The sequence below is a fragment of the Seriola aureovittata genome, chromosome 18, assembly GCF_021018895.1.
Source record: "Seriola aureovittata isolate HTS-2021-v1 ecotype China chromosome 18, ASM2101889v1, whole genome shotgun sequence".
NCBI lineage: Eukaryota > Metazoa > Chordata > Actinopteri > Carangiformes > Carangidae > Seriola > Seriola aureovittata.
In genome coordinates, this window is record NC_079381.1 from 13,846,007 (window position 1) to 13,871,264 (window position 25,258).

General features: G+C 42.3%; 1 protein-coding gene across 2 annotated transcripts in view; it reads right to left on the bottom strand.

Annotated features, from left to right (window-relative positions):
* The window catches only part of ric1 (RIC1 homolog, RAB6A GEF complex partner 1), a 36,168-nt gene that overhangs the window by 3,478 nt on the left and 7,432 nt on the right, over window positions 1-25,258 (bottom strand). Inside the window, exons 3-26 of one of the 2 annotated variants that reach the window (XM_056402889.1) lie at window positions 14,412-14,491; window positions 13,078-13,185; window positions 10,875-11,020; window positions 10,508-10,644; window positions 9,460-9,548; window positions 8,666-8,754; window positions 7,457-7,601; window positions 7,285-7,333; window positions 6,621-6,791; window positions 6,259-6,471; window positions 5,995-6,033; window positions 5,423-5,533; window positions 5,000-5,089; window positions 4,736-4,896; window positions 3,793-3,931; window positions 3,576-3,692; window positions 2,964-3,371; window positions 2,516-2,827; window positions 2,150-2,308; window positions 1,488-1,624; window positions 1,044-1,324; window positions 677-889; window positions 313-490; window positions 27-215 (exon numbers count right to left, since the gene is read on the bottom strand). In XM_056402889.1, coding sequence (XP_056258864.1) covers window positions 27-215; window positions 313-490; window positions 677-889; window positions 1,044-1,324; window positions 1,488-1,624; window positions 2,150-2,308; window positions 2,516-2,827; window positions 2,964-3,371; window positions 3,576-3,692; window positions 3,793-3,931; window positions 4,736-4,896; window positions 5,000-5,089; window positions 5,423-5,533; window positions 5,995-6,033; window positions 6,259-6,471; window positions 6,621-6,791; window positions 7,285-7,333; window positions 7,457-7,601; window positions 8,666-8,754; window positions 9,460-9,548; window positions 10,508-10,644; window positions 10,875-11,020; window positions 13,078-13,185; window positions 14,412-14,491 — 3,761 coding nt within the window. Of the gene's footprint in view, window positions 1-26; window positions 216-312; window positions 491-676; window positions 890-1,043; window positions 1,325-1,487; window positions 1,625-2,149; window positions 2,309-2,515; window positions 2,828-2,963; window positions 3,372-3,575; window positions 3,693-3,792; window positions 3,932-4,735; window positions 4,897-4,999; window positions 5,090-5,422; window positions 5,534-5,994; window positions 6,034-6,258; window positions 6,472-6,620; window positions 6,792-7,284; window positions 7,334-7,456; window positions 7,602-8,665; window positions 8,755-9,459; window positions 9,552-10,507; window positions 10,645-10,874; window positions 11,021-13,077; window positions 13,186-14,411; window positions 14,492-25,258 lie in introns of both variants that reach the window. The other variant, XM_056402888.1, reaches the window with a different exon arrangement.

Sequence of the window (25,258 nt, forward strand, 5' to 3'; positions counted from 1 at the left end):
TACACATCTGGACACTTTATACCAACCAGTCAGTGGAAGCCCATGTGTCGACAGCCAATAAGCCGTTTCGGACACTCTGCACAGTCTCTTGGGGAACCTCTGGGCTGTCCAGGAAGCCGATCACCTGCTTGATCACGTTTGCATCCCGCAAGATCAGACCAATCACTACGCACCACTCCAGACAGCCGGCCTCCATGAACACATGTAGCAGGTACCTGAAGGAGGCAGAGAGGAGCGACCATCGAACTACTGGTTCTGGTTTTCATGTTAAATGAAATGAAATAACGAAAACAAAGACGACAGTGGACTCACCTGAGCTGCACCTGCGACTTGTGCGGGCCCTTGTTGGCCAGCTCCATGGAGATGTGCTCCAGCTCGGCCTGGCTCAGGCTCAGAGTGGAGGAGTTCTCGTCCACCATCGTCCAGTCACCGTCCACCACTGAGCTGGTCTCAGTCAGGTCTGTGGCCGAGCCGATGCTGTACTCCTCCACTAGAGGGACGAGAAGTAAAAGAAAATGTTAAAACAGAAAAAAACAACTTTGTGACCAATTCTGTGATTAAAATAACAGACGACGACATCGACAAGTCGATAAGAGCCGAAGGCAGGTTGGAAATGTGACTGAACCTTTCGCAGACAAAAAGAGAGGACAGGGTTTACCTCCTCAGGTCTTGTTACCTTTGTTGGTGAGCAGTGACAGGAAGGCGTCCTGTGTCTGTGGTGAGTGCTGGTTGGAGTGAGCGGACGAGGCCGTGTCCATGTCTTTGGGCCTTTGCCCAAGCCTGTCCAGCCAGTTGTGGTTGGTGGGGGCTGCCTGAGGTGGCACTGTGTCCATGTCGCTGTTCAACAGGCTGTCAGCTGACTGTGACTTCAACAGCCGAGTGCTCAGCACTTAAAGCAACAACAACAAAAAAAAAAGCAGTATGAAATATTGGCATTAAGTTAAAATTGTTTTGTTTTTTTCAATTTTAAGGATTTTGAAGCTTTTTAAAGCTTTCAGTAGTTTCCTGGAGAACTCCTACATTATTTGGATCCCGTCACTGACCTGTGCGACACCGTCCGTTCTTCAGGGGCGAGCTGAGGCTTCCTGCAGGATTAACAGGGAACGGCCAGAGAAAATCTTTATGGAGTCTCTTCAACGCCGACACAAAATCGTCAACGTGAGCCACGCGGTTTCGTTCTCGACACAACCAGCCGATGAGTTCGAAGCCCAGCTGTGCCGAGAAGCATCCCAGGTCGCGAAGGCGCACCTGCTCCAGGAGGTGACGGGCGTGGCGCCAGAGCATCATATCAATGTACATGTTCTCCGCGCACTCCACGTCCCGACTGTCGGGGAATCGAAGGAGAGAGACGGAGAGACAGAGAAAAGAAAATGTGGAAACAATAATGTGAATATTGTGAGCAAAACAGAAAAGTAGTCACTCGCAATCTTCATTATGCATTCTGTGTGTGTGTGTGTGTGTGTGTGTGTGTGTGTGTGTGTCCATACCCTTTAGCAGAGGGTCCAGCAGGCATACTGAAGGTCTTCTGCAGGTTGAACTTTCCTGTGGTGATGGAGTCTGCCGACTGAGACAAACTTATGCTGCGATTTCTGAAGAACTCAAACCCTCCAGTTGAGCTGGGTTCCTGATACAGAGATACACATCATTAGTTTCAATTTCATCAGGTCTATAGTAAAACGTTTGTGGACACACAAACAAGATGTGTCAAGTACAGCCTCCTACTCCCAGCAAAGTAGGTCTGCAGCCGCTCGTGCTGCATTTCCATGACTCATGTGTTTGTGCTGAATTGTTATTAAATGTCAAAACACTTCTTGTGTTGTTATTATGTGAACGTTATTAATTAATATATGTGTGCTATTCTTACAGCGGGAGGTTTCACTACAAATGGATTACAAGTTAAGCCCTGAAGACATGATGGCAAATGAGGCAAATGTTTTGAAAACACATTTTAACACTGGTACATAATGCAGAAAGGGCTCCTTTAGACAATGTGGACATATGAGGACGTGTAAATAGGTTTTTCAGATTAATTGAACTTCCTTGAGACGACAGCTCTGAACATTTTGTAAAAATTCTAATCATGAGTGATTTCTATAGCCAGGGTCAAAGAAAAGAAAAAAACATCTTGAGATGATTTGAAGTTGCTCACCTGAGTTGTGGGTGTTGGGGGTGGAGTCTCCATCTCTCCTGAGCCAATGGCTTTGAGGAATCGGATCATGTGTCGGCAGAGGTCCCACTTGCCCTGTTCTAACGCCGTGTTGAAGAGCAGGGTGGCGTGCTGTCTGCTCACTGCTGGAACCTCCATGTTCTTTACAGGGCGGGAACAGAGGAAGAGACAGAGGACGGAGGAGAAGGTGAGCAGATTTAGTCAGGTACACACAGTGATATTAGTTTTGGTGGGGCTATGAACGAGACTTCGTTTTATGGTAAAGCTTTTTTCATGTTTCTGTCCTTGGCTGAAAATGTTTGATGATCTCTGCATCACGTTGTGAAAAACTGCCAGTTAAGTGAGTACCTGCAGTATAATCAGATAAGAGGCTGCTGTGTCCAGGTCTTGAGCCATGAGACACTCCTCAAACAGATCTTTGGGGTTTCCCACAGCTGCAAACAGGTAGTTCCACAGGGCATACTCCGTCTTCCTGGCGCAGTGGACGATGGTCTGAAGAAAGAGGGGGAACTCTGTGATGAACTTGGCCACAGTGGGAAGCAGAGGGTCGGGGATGGGCTCCCGCGATGTTGCCTCTTCTTCCAGAACCACATGCACCATCAGCTCCATGACATGGGGGAAGTAGGGGAGGGAGGCACATGACTGAGCCAGCATCAAAGCCTGCGGGAGAAGGGGAACATTAAGGAGTGGGAAGAATGTGCAGACTGTGTATGAATTGTGCATTTGTGTTGATTTTCTGGTATCCCCAGCGCTCCTTTAAATAAGCTGACGTGATGAGACAGGAGGCTCCACATACCTGTTCACCCAGATTGCGAACCAGCAGCTGCCTCAGGATGTGGTGGAGGTAGATCTGGGAGGTCCTCTCTACTGTGCAGTAAGGGAACAGCGCCTCCAGCGGCTCTGAGGATCCCTGCAGCCCGTCATAGAGCACAGTCTCATTGGTCGCCCCCAGTACCAGGGCATCCTCAAACAGCACGGCCAGAGGGTAGATGTTGATGTGGAAGGGCAGCATGATGCGTCTGGAGAGGAAGGAGTGGGGCTTGCGGTGGTCTCGGGGGAACAGCGGCAGCCACACTTTCATGCCGGCTTCACCGCATGACAGCCACAGGGCCTCCAGCAGGTGGCGCTTCTTCCTGTTGGAGCGACAGGTGGTCCACACATTCTCCACACACTGGGCCAACACTACAGGAGGACAAAATGGTAGCTGGGGGAGAGAGAAAAACTGTTACAGGGAATCCTTAATTTAACAAACATTGTGAAATCTAGTGCTGAGCCAAAAATGTGTGAACAATATGTTGAGATGAGGCCCATGACACACAGCTGCTACAGAATACTAAAGTTTTGACATGCAATTTCTGAATCCAGGTGAATACAGTTGAAAGGTTAAAATTCATTAAATCCAACTCACCAGCTTCTTGTTATTAGCGGGTGTCTCCTTTTCTCGTACCTGTGGTCCTGAACGGTCCCTCTGTAGCATGATCAACTGGCCAGCCAGATTCAACATGATGCTTTCTGCCATGCAGGCCTGAAATGGACACGCACAAAAAACACGAATCACCGTGCTACCTATATAGAATGTGCGTGTGTTGTGTGTGTGCGTGTGTGTGTCAGTGTTCTTGTGTTACCTGCTGCGGGGCTTTCAACGTGATGCCAGTCTCTGTGCGCACAGACGTGAGTGTGACAGAGACCACGAGGGCCGGGTGAGGGATGTAGCGAGACATCGACACTTCCTGCAGCAACTCCACGCTGGCTGACGGGTTTGGACTGGAATGTGTAAGTAAACACACTGTAAGTCAGAATCGTGACTTAAAGGTAAAAACACTTAAAACATTAGGAAGACTATTGGAGGAAGGTTTCAACTATAAGGTGTAAATCTTTAAGTTTGAGAGGTGAAAGCATCAGAAAGCACAGAACAAGACAGATATAGCAAACTGAAACATTTTATTCAGGTTGGTTTCCTGATTAAATTAAATCAATGTACCTCACTGGAAAGCAACTGAAATAAAATGAAAGGTGCCTAAAATATTGAACACAAATACTTTAATTAAATTACAGTTTAGACAATGTTGTGAAGTTCTGAGACTGGCCAGACGAACTATGTCAAACGTAAAGCTGAGGCCCAGTTCTGTCATGTGATAGATTTTAGGTCAGTAGCTTTAACTAAAAGCCTCTTTTCCCAAGGGAAAATGCAGCTCAGTTACACTATTACCTAACACTATTTTGACTGCTGGTGCCAGGGATTTCCCTGGTGTTGGGAGTGTGTGAAGGAAAGAAACTATGCTGAATGTGCAGAACACCATCCAGTTTAGAAACAATACAGTCAGCTCTGAACAGCACAAGCATTTGTTTTGAGTACTCAAAGTCTGGGATCTTAGTGAAGACACACTCTGAAAATCTGCCACTACTGTGGATAAACATATAGGTTGTAAAAGCAAATGGGCACATCATCCCTAATGTTACAACTTATGAAAAACACAGACAAATAAAATAAAAAAAAAATAAAAAATTGACAGGAAACAAACAAATAGGCTTGTCCTGGCAGCATAATGTGTATAGAAAAGCGCCCACCTGTCGTTCCTCCTCTCAATGCTATAGAGGCAGATGGAGCAGTCAGCTCTAAACAGGATGACCATGTCTCTGAAGACGTTGAGCAGCAGAGTGTCTGAGTGCAGCTTAGTGACCGAGGCAAAGGCGTTGTCCAGGTTGGATGAGCGTTGATACAGCCTCAACTAGTGTCAAGAGAGGGACCACAGAGAGAGAGAGACGTCGCAATGAGACTGATGCAACTAAAATCATGTGACGATGGAGGCGTGAGTGGTGCTTCGGTCTCACCTGCTCTTGCTGGTCTATAAAATTGTAGCAGGCCACCACCACAAAGTCGTTCCACCAAGCCAGACCTCCCGTCACCGTCATGTTCTGCTCCTACACACAAATGCAAACACACATTATTATTCACCTGGACACAAAAAACACACAACTGGAAATATTTTTCAAATATAACTTTATCTTTATCACATGACTAATATTTTGCCAGCCTATAAATATGTCACTATGAATTCTAGCCTGGGATAGAGAAGCTAGCTGTGCAGAGTTTTTTAAGGTAATTGGAGATAATTCATTCAGGACAAAATAAAAATTAGTATTGTCCTGAAGTTAACACTTTCCAGTCAACAGTTGTTCATTGGTAATTGCACTAATGCCGTTCAGAGAGGGTCATATTTTGATTCTTGTCCTCCAGTTCACGGCATCACATACCTGAGTGATATTTCCAAACAGCTTCCATTTCCTTGTATATAAGGAGTAGTGTGCAAAGCCCCGCCTCCCTGCTACAGCCATGCACTGGCCTGCTGTGTCTATGGCTGCAAACTGTACACACACACACACACACGTCCAAAATGCAGACAATGTTGTAATTTCATTCAATTGTTAACACAAACTACAAATACACACAGAAAACTAAACACAGGGTTGACAGTTAATATTCACCATCAGTTTCCTGCCATACTCTCATCTTTTTCTCTAGCTCACATGCCTTGTAGCACAATAATTCTGCCTATGTACACACACTTGTGATGGCAGCATAATTAGTCAATTTTGAAAACATTATTGCTGCTGTAAATGTCGCAGGTTTTACAGTCTGAGTACACATGTGGCCTGGGTGAAACGATAACTGTAATTAATGTTTGTTTTAACCCGTTTGTGTTACCAGATGTCTACATGTTTCACACACAATTTAACACACATTTCTGTGACTAACAACTTCCCTGACACTTCACTTGGTGCACCGGGTGGCCAACTCACACACACACACACACACACAAACTTACCCGTATAGGCCAGTTGCTCTCTAGGTATGTGCTGTGAATCTGGAGGAAAACAAAAAGAAATAAAGTGTAAATAAAGCCTCTGTTGGTGATTTTATAATGGTGGCCTGAGGCTGCAATTCTGTGGTAGCATGCTTGTGCCATACTTAGACATCTGAATCCCAAGAAGTAATTCAAGAATCTCATCAAGGCAGCAATCAGCTCTTAATTTGTTTTCACCATTGCATAAATCCCACCTAACCAGGTGTGATGACTGTGCTTCCTCACCTGGACCACGTGCCAGTGCTTGTGTCCCAGTAAAGTGCTGAGTCCCTGAGAGAGAGCGGAGTCGGGGTTGGGGGGGTGATGCAGCGGGCTGCCGTCACATGGGTGTAAGTGTGTGTGCGGGTGTGAGTCAGAGGTGCTGTGGACCTGCGTGGGGTCACCACAGGTCAGGTAGAGGCGATCTTCACCATGGAGTAACACCTGCTCCTGGTTACTCTGCACAGCCGAGAGAGCAACAAACAGAGCATGAAAGTTTAGTGTGTGTGTGTGTGTGTGTGTGTGTGTGTGTGTGTGTGTGTGTGTGTGTGTGTGTGTGTGTGTGTGTGTGTACAAAATCGATATTATGTTTTGATCGTTCCTCTCACCGTGCAGGGGTTGACTGTGAGGGCACTCTTGATGAAGTGGAACTGCAGTATGCCGGCCTGCAGGGAGGATTGAGGGGGTTCAACCATCTCCACCTCCTCCTGCTCTTCCTGCCTCCTCCTCTCTTGCTTGTTAGGGAGCACCCATAGGTGGTAACCCTCTGCTCCCCAGCTCTGGAAAGGGCAGAGTGCAAAATTCATTATGAACAATGGCGAAAGAAAACACATTGTACATGTAATGGACAAACTTTTATTCCCATTAAAATAATGAAAAAAAAAAACAAACAAAACATACCAATATGCAGGAAAATAATATTAATATGCAAAACATGCAATGACGAAAAAACTCATTACTCTAATTGGACAAGATGGAATTAATTAATGGTGCTCAGGCTCAGGCTGTGTTACTTCTGTTCCATTTCAATGAACAGCTATTTGCTTGTAAATAACACGGTTGAGTGGGAAATGAATTTTAACCACAAAACATAACCACTACCCCACCACCTGTTTTAACTCTGGTTTACTGTCATTATTTCTTTATCATTTCAATTCGTTTGATGATCTTTGAGGCCTTGAATGTCTTCAATATGCTTGACAAATCAAAAGTTTTATTTAAATTTTTTACATTAAGACACAGACAGTGGGACAGTATTAAAGCTCCACTAACCATGGAGCTGATTTTAATGGGGTCCTTTTTGGTACCATCGGAACGATACCTGAGGGGAGGACACAAAAATACAAAAAGAATTTTAAAACATGAAACAAGAAATAAAGGTTAATATGAAATGCATATGCATTAAAACGTGTGTATAAATGTGTGTGTGTGTGTGTCCACCCACGCAAAATCCTCTCCAAGAGTGCAGATGAGGTGAGCTCCAAAGACACTCCACAGCGATAAGCCACCGCACTCCCATGTAACCATGGCAACGCTGTAGTCAGGTGACCAACAGATGAGCTTGACTGGACCCGTCTTGTTATAGATGTCTGAACAGGTAAAGAAATCAGAGAAGTCAGGAGAGTTCAGAACACACAAGTTATTGCTGCATTGTTAAAAATACAAATTGAATGCTTTTGCCAAGGTTGTATTTGAGGCATTGAATCAATTGATATTTTGCTCTTCTTTGTGATGGTTTAGCTTCAGTCGTGAAACACTCCTCTCCTCTCACACACATTGCAGTTAGTGTCCAAGAATTTAAGCAGTGAAGGAGAGCACTGTGTGTATTATCTCTCTGTGTATGAGACTATGTCGGTGCTCCTATCTAAGTGCTAATATCTTCACCGTATAGACAGTGGAGAGACCAGGGTTTCTGCAAGGTTCACCATGTTACATTTAAAACTTTTAAAGAACTTGGATTTAATACCTGTTTCACAGTCATACTGGCTAAAATAGGAAATTACAATGTAAACCCAGTGGAAACGATGCATCTTAGAACGATTTATTATGAAGATTTTTATTGTATTTTTTTTTATATCAAATAGTTTTTATTACTTCCCAGCGGTATATAACCATAATTCCTAATGATATAACCATTGCATGGATGGATATAATAACCAATTAAATATATATATAAATATATTAAATAATTAATTCAATCCACTTACTGAATGAACTCTGAAATAAAAAGTGGATTGTGCTCACACAAGGCTGTTCAATCCTTTGTTGAAACAATCCCACTTTTAGTTTGTAAAGCTAAAATTGCAGATAAATATTGGATACAAATACATTTAATGACTAGCATTACTGGAAAAAACACTCTTAAGTCTTGAGGTTTTGAGGAAACTTAATGAAAGTGCTTTTTGCAGATTCCTTGGAAACAAATAGATTCAGTGATGGTCAAACGTGGCAGCTACAACCACTAGGTGGAGCTATGGCTTTAAATCCCATTATGGAAGTCTGGCTAAAACAGATGTGAACTAAGATGTATACCCAAGAGGCAGACAGCTGAAGGAATGCAAGTTATCTCAAAGAGGAATTTGTGTAGGGGTGAGACAGACAAAGAGAGGAGGGAGACAAAAAGGGTGAAGACAGAGATACATATGGGTGATACCTGGATAGTGTTTTGGTGTGAGCTCCAGTTTGTGGGAGAGCTGCATGGATCCTGTTGTGGTGTCTATCATGTAGACCAGTACTGAGCCGCTGTAATGAGAACAAACACACTTTAACAGCTACAGTGCAAGTGACCGGTGGCTGTAATTTGACACAACACCTCTGAGCTACATTTCTGTGCTGTGAACTACTCCCAGCACTTGACTGCACACTCATTTGGACACGCATGCATGCACATACCCCTAAACCAACAACACAAGCTCCAGGTATTTATTTGTACTGTGTGTGACTGCAGAGGCTTAAATATACTTTCTTCAGCTGCTGCCTACTGATATGTTAGTTAAACTCATTCACTAAGCTCATTTAGTGGCAGAAATCACAGCAAAGAGTAACCAGCACTTTCATTTGGAAGTTTAATTTCAAAGGTGTACGGATAATAATGTTCAAAAGTCTCAAGTTCAAAACTGTAGCACAGAGTGCGCATGTTGTTTCAATAAGGAACAAAACAAACTAAAAAACAACAAAAAAAAAAAAGATGAACAGGAAGAGCGTGGAGCAGCGAGGAAGAGAGATTCCTGCCAAGCTGGCAGATTGCACAATCCATGAGGAGTTTCTCACAAGCATACACTAGGTAGCCTCTGCAAACACAAACTGACAGATTCTCACAGTGGACACACACACCACATGGACAACAATCAATCTCTGTAACACACTTATGCAAACAAACACACCCCAATGTTTACTTCCCAACACTATATTGTAAAGATACAGACAGACAGTTGCACAGAAACGTACCTGGCGCAGCCAAAAGCCATCAGTCTGTACTTGTTGTTGACAGCCACACAGGTGCCATCAGTGACGTCTGCGGCCCAGACGCCCTGCAGCTGCTGGACAGACACACACACACACACACACACACACACACACACACACACACACACACACACACATACTTTATGAATTACGAGTAAATGATTGGGTGTATGATGTCAGTTGGAGGTCAGCAGAATGAGTTTTCAACTTTTGTGGCCATTAAACACATTTTACATTAAGTCTAAATGAAACACACATTATTAGCACACTGCTTGATCACAATTTTAACTTAACATTGATATCTGGACACATTCATATCTTAATGATGACCTCAACACCCACTTTCCAGTTTCAAGAACATAATTTCGAGCCAAGATTTCAGAACAACTTGTTAATGCTGAGAAAAAAAAAACCCTACAGATTCAGCCATCGCTGCTTAAATCAAGCCAAGATAAAGTAACAGCTCCAGGCCCTGTACTGAGTCATAGTCTCCCGACATAAATAAAAAATATTGTGCAGCCTTATTTATAAAATATGAGAAACTGTTGACTTGAACAAGTTGCATCACCAGATAAAGTATTTTTTTTCTCTGGAAATGGTCCTGTCTCTTTTCTTCGGGAACACTGAAGTAACTGGTGCTGCTGTCATTAAATCAATCTTTACTGAGACCAGAGAGGGCATCTGTACCCTGAGATACCCTGAAACATGGCTATGCAGCAGGTTCTATTACCTACACAAAAGCCCAGCACAACATTCAATTTCTTTGCAGAAACAAAAAGCTTGGTTATCATTAGAAAACAGAACATTTGTTATTCTCTCAGGGATTTGCTTGATTAAAAAAGGTCTCTGGGGTTTTTGTGGGGTCATAATGTCATACGCTCATTTGCATAGTAACATAAGCCAAGGCTTTTATCAGCTTTTCAATGCAAAAATGATCATACATTTTTTTCATATTCTGGGTTCGCTCCCTGCGTTTACCCTTTAGGAAACTGTGTGTGCATGTTTAACAAAGGTGGGTGAGAGTCCTTACGTCTGCAGTGATGGTGTTGCTGAGCGGTGTGATGAAGCCCAGACGTCCGTCACTCAGAACCACAGCGAATCCATCCAGGGTCACACAATACTCCATACAACGGATATACACTCCCTCCAGGTCCAGAGAGGGACCACCTACACACACACACGCACACACACGCGCACGCACAAAGTTTGAAGTATTCAATGCAACAAAGAGGCTGAATCAGGAACTGCAGTTAATGACGGGCTTTTGGAATGACAAAGTTGTTCATCTTATATTGAAATCTTCATAATTTATTTCCTAACAATAGTAAGTGGTTTGCAGTCAACTAGAATCAGTTCTGGTGTCTTCTCCTGTGTTTAGCTGCGTGCACGTGTCTAACCTCGAGCAGACTGCAGGTCTAGTGAGAAGGGGATTGTAGTGAGGCAGATAGCCTTGCGTCCATTGCTGCCTATCCCATCCCAGTGCAGAACATGGAGGTAGCCGTCTGCTGTACACACCAGTAAGTCCTCCTGGAGGGACTGCAGACTGGTGGGAAGAAGAAGAAACACACACATGTGCATTTTGATTCAAAAGAAGAAAAAAATAAAGTGGAATAAGTAGGAAAAGAAGCTTTAAAAACAACAGGGGCGGTATGTAGGAAGGGTGTGAACAAGATAACAAACAGAAGAGTGTTAGAAAACAGTGGACTAGTCATCATCCAGCTGTGCCCTCTGAGTGAAGCCTGAAGGTTTTACTGGTCAGATGTGATGAGGCCACATAGCTGACAGTGCCAAGTCTTACTGTCTTCTAACACACAACAGAACAAACTGTGTCTGTGTGTGTGTGTGTGTGTGTGTGTGTGTGTGTGTATAGCGCTTCATTGTCTTCCAAAAAGTGTGAGAGGCCAAGGACTAATGATGACACAATGGGACAACCGAGAGAAGAAAAGCAGACGTCAGAAAGGAGAGACACACAGATAGACAAAGAGTGTAAAGCACAGTGGAGGAGGCAACTACTTTTTACGGCAGTTTCACAGCAGGGGACACCCACTCATCTCCTGCAACCGTCAAGCTGTGCCTGTGAAATACTGACAGAGCGCTCTCCTTCAGCTGACTACCCTATAATCTACCCTAGTGCAGACGGATGAGGAGATGTGACGGATGAACACAGGGGCATGAAGGACGCTCACAATACAACCACGAGATGAACAAAAAATATGAACAAAAAGAAAGTTGAGCAGAAAGCTGGTGGCGTGACAGTTCTTGTCATTCAGCAAACAAAGACGTCAAGTTATACGATGTGGGGGAGACAACAGGGAAAGTGAAAAACAAGAGGAAAGAAACTAAATAGGAACCGAAACTAGCAAAGACTGAAACCACCATAAAGCACAAAAACAAGAAAACAGCAGACACTGGCTCTTATCTAACAGATTTTAGATAAATGTTGTTCCTTGGCTTTGATTATTTCTTCTCATCAATTGTATTATAATTTGAGAACTATGCCATTTAAACAATTGCAAGCTTCTATGGTAACAATGAACGAGGGATCTCCTGGTGGGTTTTTTTCCACAGTGCGCATTTAGCTTATTATAGGCCTTTATGGAATTTGGATGATTTGAAAGAAGAAAAACTTGCGATGCTGTGAAAGCGGTGTGAGACCTTTGTGATTTAACAGGGTGCAGAAAGGTGTTTTTTTGACAAAAGCACAATGTGTTACAACGGGCAAAAGACTGGAAATAGATCTGCCTTTCTACAGCATCGGTGATACTGACTTCAACATTATGAAATGCTTTAATCAGGATGATAGCAATGTTGCAGATCGACTTGCGAGCAAACGTAGTCAGGTTATGTCATAACTGAATTATGTTTAATGAGCTTGGCGGCTTATGGGTCTCATTAAACTGATGACCTAGACTGACGTACAGTGATGAAAATTTTGTTCTAAAGACTAAAAATTAGTTCAAAAATTGTTCGAGGTTGATTTGAATCCTTGATGCTCCAGATTCACGTACATTTCTCTGCAGGACTCTGTGTTTACGTCTAACAGGGTAGAGAAGCATATCTTCTCACTGCACCTCAGCCATCTCTAACTGCCAATGCTGACTTCCCATGAGACAAAGAAGAGAATTTTTCAAGCCATTACTCTGAGCCAAACGCCCTCCACAGAGACGCAAAGTGCAGGTCACAAGTAGAAGCTACAACAATGGTGGAATTTCTTTAAATACCCACTGGGGAGCAGAACAAAAACAATGTAAATGCAGTTCAAATCCCGAGGTCAGTGTAGGCTACAGGCTTTAAATCTACAGCACAAAATGTATTAGGATTACACATATATTTTGTTTTGACTTGTGTAGCTTTCAGAGCCTTTAATGGAAGACTTTCTATTAAAGAGAGAAACATCGTGTATATGAAAATGTAAACAAAACAATAACATTCTCTTGAATTACAGTACACAGTGAGCATTACTTTTGATGGTTTCAGTATGTGTGCACTTGAACTTGATGACACATGCAAGATCAACAGTGAGGGTGAGGTGGAGGCAGACGCAACAGGAAGAAACACATTGAACCAGAGCGAGACAAAGGACAATAGTAGAGCATTTACCTGGTGATGGGAGCCTCCAGATCCACAGGCTTCTTCATCTCTAAAGACAGAGCGGGGGCACATTGCTCCTCCTTATAACCTGGGGTCACCTTCACACGAGGACTTCCCCTGTGCAAACACATTAATACAAATACATTTATTAGTTTTACTGACGTGTGAAGAGAAGTGCCGAACACCCAAAAAATGCAACTCATAGGGCTGAAAAAAGCTTGCTTGATATGCCCAGACTTGCCCAAACTTTGCTGGTATGCTGTCTAGGAATGTGAGAGGCACACATCCACACACACACACACACACACACACACACACACACACACAAACACACACACACTGCAGACACAAAGGCATACAGGCACACGACATTGGATGCTTGAATGATACAAAGGAACTGAACACAGTAAGGCCTGCAGAGAGGCTATTTTTCATGGTTTGGACACCCTTTGTTTTAAGGGAGAACTTCATGCTGCAGTGTGAAAGGGGATTTTAGACAACAGCATGCTTCCTAATTTGTTCAGCCATACACAAAGTGAGGTCCATAAATAAAATGGCCTGCACAGAGCCCTGACCTCAACCCCATAAACACCTTTGGGATGGACTGCAGCGCCAACAGTGCTCAACCTCAATACACTTAATCCCTGCAGCCAGGCTCCAATCCACATATGGGTGTAGTCTCGGGGTGGTCCACATAGGTCACATTAATAATGCTGTGATAACTGCTGCAGCAATTAGCCTCTAAAATTTCACTACCTGCTTTTCTCTCACACACTACCTAAGAGGATTTAGTAGTAAAGCGCTCTTGTATTACTTCTGGCATTGTTTTCCAGCTGCGCTGACGGACAGCTGCCAGCTGATGAGACTACTCTGGCTTCCCACTCTGGGTGTAATGAGGAACTTGACACTTTCTTCAAAGTGCAAAAAAAATAACCCAAAGGGTAAAAAAAAAAAGAAAAAAAAAAGTAGCTGGAGCTTAATATTTGTCAAAATTCATTCCTGTGTTTGTTTATAACGGAAATGTCATTATGATTTCTCATTAGCAGTAATAAGAGTAGCAAGAAATTAGGATATCTGCCGTTTCAACTGATTGATGTAAACAACAAATAAATAAAGAGTGTTGCTCAGTAGCTGTGTTTTGTACATGCAACATTCAACCACCTGTTGATACAGGTAACATAACATTCATAATAACGATGGTTTAATGGCTCTTTTAGGGACACGTGATTTGATGATGGTGTGGCGTCCCTGAAAGCTACAGCTTGGCCCCTTTCACTCGGCTCACTTTACATAGGCATGTGTGCATGAATGTGTGTGTCAGTCTGTGTGTGTGCGGCACTCACTTTGGATAGACAGGCTCATAGAGGTACTTGTCATCCCCTCCACCCAGCACATCAAACAGGAGGATGTAGCCTTTGGCAGTCTGAAAAAAGAGAGAAAAGATGTGTCACTAAAAGAACAGATCAGTTTATTTACTCTCCAACTATCCTATTATCGCACAGGGAGATGGAAAGAGAAGTGTAAGACACTGAGATACTGTGAAAATGAATAGGTATTAGACTGGGAATTTAAAAGTAAAATTAAATTTTATCATTTAAATGTCATCACAAACTTGCAAATGCTTTCACTTCCTTTTCAGGCAGCCAAGGAGAAAAATAATGACGGGACTGGAGGGAAGGAAAGGGGTTTATCAGAAAATATAAACATGATCTGCAGAGTAGAGAGGGAGACTGAAAAACAGCACTGTTAAAAGAATCATGTGAACATGTTATACAGTAAGCTATCTGCACATATATGACCAACACAACCCCAGATGCATTTGTAGATGTAGGTCTAAACTGCTGCTACTGTTTCTTTACTTAGTGATAGGTGTTGGACTAAAGCTTTGGGTCTAAAACAACAGTCACTGCTCCCCTGTAACTGGTTGATATTTGCTGGACTCAGTTTTGGCTGCTTCATATCGATGGGGCAGTGCATCCTTGTTAAAACAGGACCTTTGATCATGCTGGTTATCTCAAGAAAACAAAATCCCACACATATACTATTCAATGTAAAGTTGCCTGATTTGGCAAAGTCCATCTGAATCCCATGACAAATATTTTGTCTAACATTATTTTTACTAGCCAAAGCTCATCAGCAAGGAGTCTTGATCAGTATTTTAGGGTATTTCATGCTCAGTTTGTTTTCTATGTCTCCTATGTATTAACCTATAAAGGATAATATTTGCAACACAACCACTGTCACAGACAAAACATTTGTATTCACAGGGAATGTTGCTTGACATTTTCCTGCACTGCATGGGCCTGAACAGGCTGAGCTGCCTATTCATTACTTCTGAAAACTGAATTTACTTAGGCTAAAAAACTGCATTTAAATAAGTCTATTTAGCCTGTTATTATGTACTGCATCAACCCCTTGACTATATATGCAGGTACACACTGCTGCTTTTACTGATAATGATGCTCAAAAACAAATTTGTCAGCATCTAAAAAAAGCTGAAACACACACGCTCCAGGCTCCATTCTGTGGAGACGCTCACACTATCTATAATGTCAAAATAATAGTTAAGTACAATATTTGCATGCTGATATTGCAGGAGGACTTTTTCCACAAGTACACACACACACACACACACACACACACACACACACGGTGCTGTCAGGGAAACTGCTGAAATTGAGCCTGTAGACTGAAACATGACACGAAACCTGATCTGGACTCAGACTCCAATGTCAGCAATAACATCCCACGGTTTTGCAACGGCTGTGCATAAAAACACTTCTGTCATGTAACAGAACCACCTAGAACCAGAGTGAGTTCGACACACAAACCATGATTCGACTATTGACAATGTTTTATTCAGTTGGGCTTCACTGTATGCCGTTGTTTTGCTCATATTTTGTGGCAGCGCACTGAAGTAACCCTTGACTTTTCTAGTGCGGTGACAGCGCTGCTGGTACCAGGCCAACACATCACCACAGCAATGAGAGAACCCAAGTCAGGGAGAGGATAAAGCCAGCAGCAACATGAAGCTTGACTAGAAAAGAGCAACCGCAGCCAGAGACGAGAGAGGGAGCCAAGACTGAGGCCTGCTAAATCCATCAGCGGCCTTGGAGCTCCACAAAGCTGCTGATGCACACAAAGACAAAAACTGCTAAACAACACTCGAACAGGCATAAAATCTACTTCAGAAAGACAAGAATTTGTCAGCAACTGAAGAAGTTTGTCTTATTGGTTTTTTTTTTAAATTCACACAGAGATCATTTATTGGGGTAATTTGAATACTGATAATGATAATAACACAACAATAAAGTTAACTGGTGTTGTGGTCATTCCCATGAATCATGTAATAGTTGCGGCACAGTATTAGAAGCTTTGTCTCCAACACAGAAATTTTATGCAAACATTACAGTTCACATATTTGTTGAGGCAGACAGCGATGATAGGGTCAACATACAAGTCAAACATCAGCCACACGGGCCCAGATGTGGCGCAGTGACGCGTTAAATTAACTTCCCGTCGTATGAAGTTTCTATGCTTCACAAACAAAAAGATTTCCATGTTATTGCTTAACTACTCGACACGATGACAGTGATACACTGCACACTTGTAGATAAAACCACCACTTTCAAAAGACAATATTTACTCAAAGTGAAAAACACTCTGCAAACATGTAATGCATCCTTGACACAAACCTCAACCTCCTCTCAAGAGCGACCTACAAGTTGTTTGCAGAGATATGCGCATTCATGATTTAATACACCCTGTGTGATACACGCCTCACATCAGCTACAGGCATTACACTTCTCCATGAAAACACTGATACTTTGATTCAGTCCTTTGGTTGACATTTAAGATAACGCAGGAAACACTGGATTGGTAACATACTAAAAAATACAGGACTTTTGCTTATCAAGTGATAACGTACTAAACGACCATGTGTTGAGTGGTTTGGTCTGAGGAACAATTATATCATAAACAAGGTTGCTACTGATTACAAGCTCTACTTGATTTCCCATGCATCAGTTTCTATAAAGAGTCTGATTTGTTGGGTAAGTGAATCAAAGTGAGATTAGTGGACTGGAGAGGTCACTGTTACACTGTTTGTTGAAATAAGCCATTGTGCATTGAGGTAACAGCGATACTACAACCACCTCATTCTCATGTTCGCACTATATATAGTTAATATGATCACAGTAGGACACAGTCTCATTACAATGACCTAGTTCGATATTACAGCCCAATATGCTCATGCAGTCCACATATAAACAATAACAAGCACTCGAGGAGTGCAGACCTCCATCAAGGCAGAGCATTTCCCTGGATTTGTTATTTCAACAACAAGAAAAATTTAGAATATTTAAACTGCAGCTGTTTCCAGAGCTGCACCAAAACAGACACAAAAGTCAATGGGACATTTATAGACACACAAAAACTCTCACACATGAATACATATTTTTTTCCATGGCTTGACTGCCAACCATCATCACAGGGGGGTGGGGGGTGGGGTGGGGCAGAAATCAAGCCGTAAAAGAAACTGCATATAGGCAAGCAGAAACTCTGTATCTAGCATATAACCAGTTAAAAGTTGGGAGGAAAATTCACTTCATAACTCTGAAGTCCTTTCAATGTGAAGTCTTCAATCCCCGGAGCCCCCCCGCTGAGCTGAGCCCATATACTCACACATCCCAACAAGGCTTCCCTCCCAGAGGAGGGGCCGTGTGGGCTCAGAGAGGAAATGTGAGTGTGACTAGCAAGCTACTGTACTTCAAAAGCATGTCAATTACAGGAGGCAGGGAATCTCAGTGGAGTATCAAAGATGGGAGGGGCGGGAAAACTATTTGGCAACCTAGGGAAAACTTCAGTGGTGTCTCCCACTCTCAACATCTCCTGCCTTTCATGTCTAGTTTGATCACACCACATACATGAAAGCATTTACACGCCCATTCATCTTTTCATGAGGCTATGATTAGCTTTACTTCAACTCATCTTCTCAGATAAGTGTAAAACAGTGGATGAAAGAGAAGAAAGATAAAGAGAGAAGGCCACTGTCGAGACGCATCCCATATCTCCGGGACTCTTGGTGATCCTGGGACGTTCACACATGCAGAGATAATGACGCAAGAAGAGGCAGGACGGTTGTTCATTGTCAACTGAAGCCCAATAAAACACGCAGGCAGTGAGATTCAAAAAGGGCCCAGCACTGAGGAAGTTGAAAAACTTTTCTCTTTCTGTCCTCTGACAAACGGGAACTGCAGCTCCTAAACCAGATGGTGGCACACTCAAGAGTCTTTCATGAGTCTGCAAAATAGGATGCATCCACAAATGCCAAGACCGGGCTCAATTTCTACTGCAGATACAGAACCGCAATGCCAATCAGAGGCCCCGCTTTACAAAAGATACAAACAAGCCTCTCTCTCGCTTCCTCATACTGGCAACATCAGAAAACAACTACCTGACTGAACCCATATATTAAAAATATGTCATTTGTGGTAAACAAGCCAAAGTAACCTGATTCTTTAAATGTAATCAATAAACCCTTTCCTACACCATGCTACTCACTTATAGCCTTGGTTAAGATGGTGAGGGGCAGGGGAGATATGTGACTAGAGTCTTAATGTATGTACATGTGGGTTTCAGATTACTGCAGTAGATGAAAATATATTTAATAATGTCCTGCTTTAACCTGGGTTCTCCTAATAACTTGTGGGCACTTATACATATCCAATAATTAGAATATGAGAGGCACATAATAGAGTGATACTGTAATTATGGGATTCAAGACAGGGCCTTAGCTCTTGTCACGTAACACTTCCTCCACTTCAGTTTGCACTTTAACACTATTTAAACCAACTATCAGGATTTGATGCTGCATTTGACAGAGGGGAACATTAAAGGACCGACTTTATGCTGCTGTAAATCACAAACAAATAGAAATGAAGAGGAAAACGCTGACTGGTGGTAACTACTCTAGTTCGGGCTGGCAAGTAGAATGAAAGACTTTGAAAGTCTTTCAAAGTAGAGAAAGAGGCAAGTCATCAGAAAACTATACATAGTGTAATAGAGTACTGAAGCCTTCCTTCTGGCATGTTTAAACAAGCTGCAGACTTCCACACACAGGGGCATGTGGATTTATCTGCGGTGGTTCCCTGAAGCTGAGTGCACTTTTAAACAAAGTGTGATCGCTCACACTATTCACAGACGTTATCGGAACCCAGTGGCTGTCACTGAAAAACATATTGGGCAGAAAAGCATGCAACATTCCTGACTGAACGAATACCCCATGTGTTTTTGCTGTGGGATAGTAGCTACCAGCATGGACTGCTAACAAGTATAAGTAAGCAAGCATGCAGTGGCAGAGCAAAGATGTGTGATGTGCATCTGTAACTGCAGTCCTACTGAAAGTGGTCTGAAAGCACACAGCTGTCAGGTAGTCTTGGCTTAAGAATGATAAGACAGCTGATACGCCTCATTACCATCAATTTATGTTTCTTCTTCTTTATGTTTCTCAAATTAAATTATATTACAGAAAAAGAAGACCTAGTAGTAATGCATATATTGGATTTGGTTTAGACCAGAAATAAAAAGTCAGAATACAGAAAACTGCAAGTCTTGGTCACTGTAAAAAGTCTTTGGTGAAAACACTTTCCTGAGTGCTGCTGTGTGAGTTTAAAAACAGAGACGGAACATTTTGGCCTCGGATAGATCCCAAAACACACAAGAAGAGCTAAATACTAAAAACTATTTCCCCTGTTTAAAGATTTTCATCCTGTCTTGACTCCTGCCACACAAAAATGTCCATCCCTCTCACTCTTTCAATTGCTTTTACTCTCTCTTGTACTCTGTCTCAGACACACACACTTAGCTAAAGATAGTCCTAGCCACGGTTTAGGAGGGTGATTACGTTAGCCTCAAGGTCTGCAGGGTGTGTGAGCAGCCAAACATCTGGGAAACAGCTGGTAAGGACTACTGCCTGGGCAACGCCGAACTTTATTGTTTTGCAGTCCCGGCTTCTTCAAGTCTGCTCACCGTATAATTAAACTACAATACTAATGAGGGTGAGAAAAGTTATGGGTTCTTGGAGATGGAAAAAAAAAAAATGAAGCTAGTACAGACATGTACTTTATATGTCATCCAGACCTTGTGTGTGCTTGGACAGAAAAACAACTTAGGTTCTTTTTAACGTGTGAAATTGCCGGAGCATTAATGGAGTCAATTTCACATGTGAAACGGGCATCATCCTGTGAGTGAGGATGACTGTACGACAGGGTGAATGGTCTGCTCCACAGAACTAGTGGCACCTCTCCTGCTGGTGTGTGCTTGTGCCCAGTGATGACCTTTTTATTTGGTGGTGATTAAGATATGTTTACAAGTGGCATATTAATATGAATTCACTCCACAAATCATGACATATTTCTCTTCTTTACATGATGCTACTTTAGCTGCTTTGAACAATAAAAAGGTATAAATATTGCTAATGATGTCAATGACCCTGATATTATTTGGTAATGATCGAAACCAAATTTTGTGGTATCACCCACTTCTAATGGCTGAGCAGAGTAGAAGTGGTTGGGGCTGTGGTAAGTTTGGGGTCAGATTTAGGTAAGGGGAAATATATTGACACAACACTGATTGCAGGCTTAGCTGCTTTACTTCAGTGCAGCTCAGTAGAAGTTACAGGCGAAGAAAATGCAACTCAAATTTAAAAAACAAAACTTTAAGTCACTGGAGTTAGAAGAATAGTTGCTAGTCAGTAGATCTCACAATGACTTTTACTTCTACTGAGTGTTATGAGACTGGAGTCAAACTTAACAAAGCATTTCCTGTTTGACAGTAAGTGCAAGTCGTGGAAAGAACCCAAAGAAAGAAAAGTAAAAACACAGCACAAGAGAAGGACATCCTCCCAAAGGGCAAATCAAATTTGATGAAATGAAATGATTAAAGTTGAGACAATCGTCAGGGACTAATGATCATGAGGGCATGAAAGCTTCCTTACAGTTAAGGTTGCGGCTCACATTTAGCCAGCAACACTGTTGGTATTGAAGAGGGATTTCTGTTGTAAAAGACACACAGTTTGTGGTTGTGACAGCGGTATTTTGACACATTTTTTGTCACACAAGCAAAGAGTAACTCCACTCCTACCCGCATGAACTTTGAATACTTTTCAGAGTCAGAACCAAACTCTGTTTGTGGTACCCGGGTGAGTGAGTGAACAAGTATGCCCCGGTATTTTTGGTATCTCCTGCACCCGCTCCCTGTTGTGTTTGGCTGGGTGGGCCTGGGACTGGGCCTGACTTATTGCTTTCCCAGACGCATTCACAGCATTCACTCATGTGTACTTTGGCACCACTACAAGAGGGAGGGATGATTGGACTGAGAGAGAGGCAGAGATAGAGGCCAAGAGGTTATCCCACTTATATTTTCTAATAAATGATGTAACCTTCACTACTTTAAATCAATCTGCCATTTTTTTGTTGACATGAACCAGCAGTCAAAGCATTTACACGACACCATTAGAGACCTCTGAGAACAGCATTGCCCACTGAAAATTTCCGTCCATTGTTTTTCCAACAGCCTTCATTTCCAGGGCATTCTCTGGACTTTTGAAAACCTTTCTAACCGAGGCACAAATACTGTATATTAATACTCTTTTTTTATTTTATTTTAATAATACTTGAATCGAAACATTTATTTCATACTGATGTTGTCCTTTTGCACAAAGAGGCCTGTACGTGTTGCGGCCCCTTTAACAACGTTAACAACATTATTTTCAACAGAATGGCTTCAAGGACAAGTGGTAGTGTTTTGGGACAAACATGTACTGCTGCCTGACACACTGACTTGTAAACAGCATCTTGTGCCCTTGACAGGATTTCCTGCCAGTGTTTACAAAAAATTATCTCTGTTGAGGTTTTTGATGAAATACTTAATAAGCATAACTAAGCTACATTACACTGAACTGCTCAGATACAGGCTTGCAAGAAGTAATGTATAGCCCTGTTTCTAATTACTTAATATAAAAAATAGCCATACGCTAAATTTCCAAATGTAAATATAAGAAAAACTCTGACCCAGCACATTGTAGGTGTGGAAACAAGAAGTCAAATAACATGGTGTGTTCATGGAGAAGCTGCTAAACCACAGAGCACAAACATTTGTACAATAATATTATGGTCCCACAATATGAAAAGACAGATTATCCCACTAAATAGACAGACATGATTATATGAGGAAAACCCAGTATTAGTTATGGTATTAATCATGGCTAATTTATTATTCTCAGACACGTGCTGTATTTTCATACACGATCGAACAGGTTTTACAGGAACATAGACTCTAATAGAGGTGTGTTCATTCAAACTTTCTTAATAACACTTATAGAGTCCCGGCAGCTCGCAGAGTCCCAATACAAAACAAAAAGCAAACACAAAGCAGTATACGCTAACGATTCTAATTAATCAATTCTCTTTGTGCGGTTTGTTTTGATGCCGTCTGCTGCTGTTCTGTTTGTTGGCAGTTGTCCTATGTGTCGCGGGTCACATGGCCTTTGGAAGCTGACTGAGTCATCTGCTGACTCGGGCACTTGCCTTGTGTGAGATTACTAAATGAGACACTTCCTCCACACAGTTAACTTGGCTGCTGCTGGGTGCTCAGCATAACAATCATGAGTAATGGTAACAAGAACGGAAAATGTCAGAGGTTGATGCACCATGAAGTTCAGCTGTCCTCAATTTTGCAAAAGGTGGAGTGTCATATTTTTCAGTGCATTACGTCACTACACATCTGGCTCTCATTAACACTGCTCGTCTGTGTCAAAGCGCTCTTTCTGAGATATTCTTTATCAAGGCTTTATCAACGCTGTGCTGCTTCTGTTTCGTATGAACGCTAGAACTAAATGATTGTCATTAAGTTAACATTTTATGTGAAACAAAGGCATTAGACCACAAGCAACACCAACCAGTGGAATCAGTGCTTCTATTACTCACATATAAACATAAGCTTTCTGTTTATTTACATGATGATCCTAAGATAAACCGGCGGATTTCATTACCACGTCTCAGGCTCCTTTGTCTACCTCAACATGTTTGACACAGCAGATGAAGCATCCCCCTGTTCCCTCTCTGAACTCACATTAAGTATTCAAGACAGTAGCTCAACACAGGACTCATTACCAGGGATTACATGTGATAAGAGTGATTTATATTCCACCAAGAAAATAATTAATGTGCCATCCTGAAAATAGCATCTCAGTAAATCCAGCCACGATGCACTCTGCTGCCTTGAGGGACACTCTGCTGCCTGTGGGCATCACAACCTGCTGTCTCTCTATGAACACCACCACTGTTTATACACTAATATTATGAGCAAATAGTGTAGCATTTCCTCTTGACCTCAGTGGAGCCTCTGTTATAAAGACTGGACACAACCAGGTCAGTATAGTTGTCAATGGATAGTGGACTTTCACTTTTCAAAGCAATGTAGGTCTGGACACTCTGCTGGAAAAAAAAAGGTGTAAACATTGACAGCTGATTGAAAATGATAATAGTGGATATTTTACTGCATGCATAAATCTAGTCATACTCATTATTATCTACATTTCATGTTATAGATTTTCAGGAAAAATAGATATGGTCAGGAAACGGAACTGCAATAGATATGATGATCCAACTGGAGGCTGATAGCGGAGGAGAAATCTGGCTAAACTAACATCACTAAGCTTGTGTGGGCTTACATGCTGGTGAGAACATCATCACTTCATCTTCATGGAAATGAGCATGAATTTTTAAGCTTTGTGGGCTGATAATTTACATATTCTTTTGGTTTTGGCTTCATCTCCAGAGTTTACCCAAGGATGGATTTATAACGACAGGAAGGAAGATCCTGGAGGAGAATTTTCATCATCATTTCAACAGGAAAAAAAAAAAAGGGGGGGGGGGGAAACTGGCGGTATGTTCCTTTCTCATCATGTTCAGCATTCGGGTAGTTATTCACAAAACACACACAAAAAATGAGGCCCTCTCCATCTCCCAAAAGAGCTGAGGTAGCTAGATCCTTTAGATCCTTTTAGTTCCCAACATAAAGCTCGCCCACAAGCCTGACCTGTTAATAATGAGGTCAAGGTTCAAGGGCAAAGGTGAGTGACGCCCCACCTCACCACCACTTTGTACACCAGAGAGACTATCTGGCTACTTTGACAGTACAGTTATTAACCACAGAACAACAACAGCCTGTTTGAGAGAGAGCTACTGTTTCACTTTGAGTTGATTGACTCACAGTCAGACAGAAAGTACTGGGATCAGCAGAGGACGAATTGTGACACTGATGTAGATAAGAAGCAGAGTGCAACTGAAGCAACTGAGTATTATCATCTTGAAATGTGACAGGCCAGTCTGTTTAGTGACCCTTATTGATTTATCTACAAATTACTGTCATTTGGCAATTTCAGGATGTTCCTGTTGGATCCAATTGGGTTTAACTTTAAGAGCCAACTGTGCACTTTCAGATAGTGCAGTATGTGACCAAATCACGACATTTAGAGCTCATATTGTTTTCTAAGTCGCCAATCTGGCAGCGCTAAACCTGGAGCTACTGGTGGCCTTCTGCGAGATGCACACCTGAAGTGATGACAATGCAAGTCAAAGCGTGTCTAGCTTCAGGTATCGCATTCCTTTTGCAGAGTTCCTAACAGTTTCCTGATTAAAGAGAAGTCCGGTCGGTGTACCTAGTGTTTCCGACTAGTCAGATCATATGACCAGCAATTAATTAATAAGACGCCCATGTGACTATGAGACTAGGAATGGAAAGATTATTTACACTTAATCAGTTACAATTCTCTATCATCTTTATCTATTCATTTTTTTCTTTACTTTCCATTTTCTTTACTGTAACTTTACAGCACCTAAAACTTCTAACCTCACATTATCTTCCCACTGCTGCACATAGTACAATCTGTGTGTGATTGAAAGTGAAGTTGTAACACAATGTAGAGAGCTCTGTAGGGAGAGACTGTGTGTCAGTTCTGCTCTCACTGCCACGGGAATACCTTCCTTGTATCTGGAATTCAGCAGAACAGAAATAAATAGGGCAAACTGCTGTTTAGAGACGTGCAGCTACACTTTCATTTCCCTCTTTAAAGCATTTGTCATGCTCGTTCTACTTTTATGCACTACAGCAACAAGGAAACTGCCGG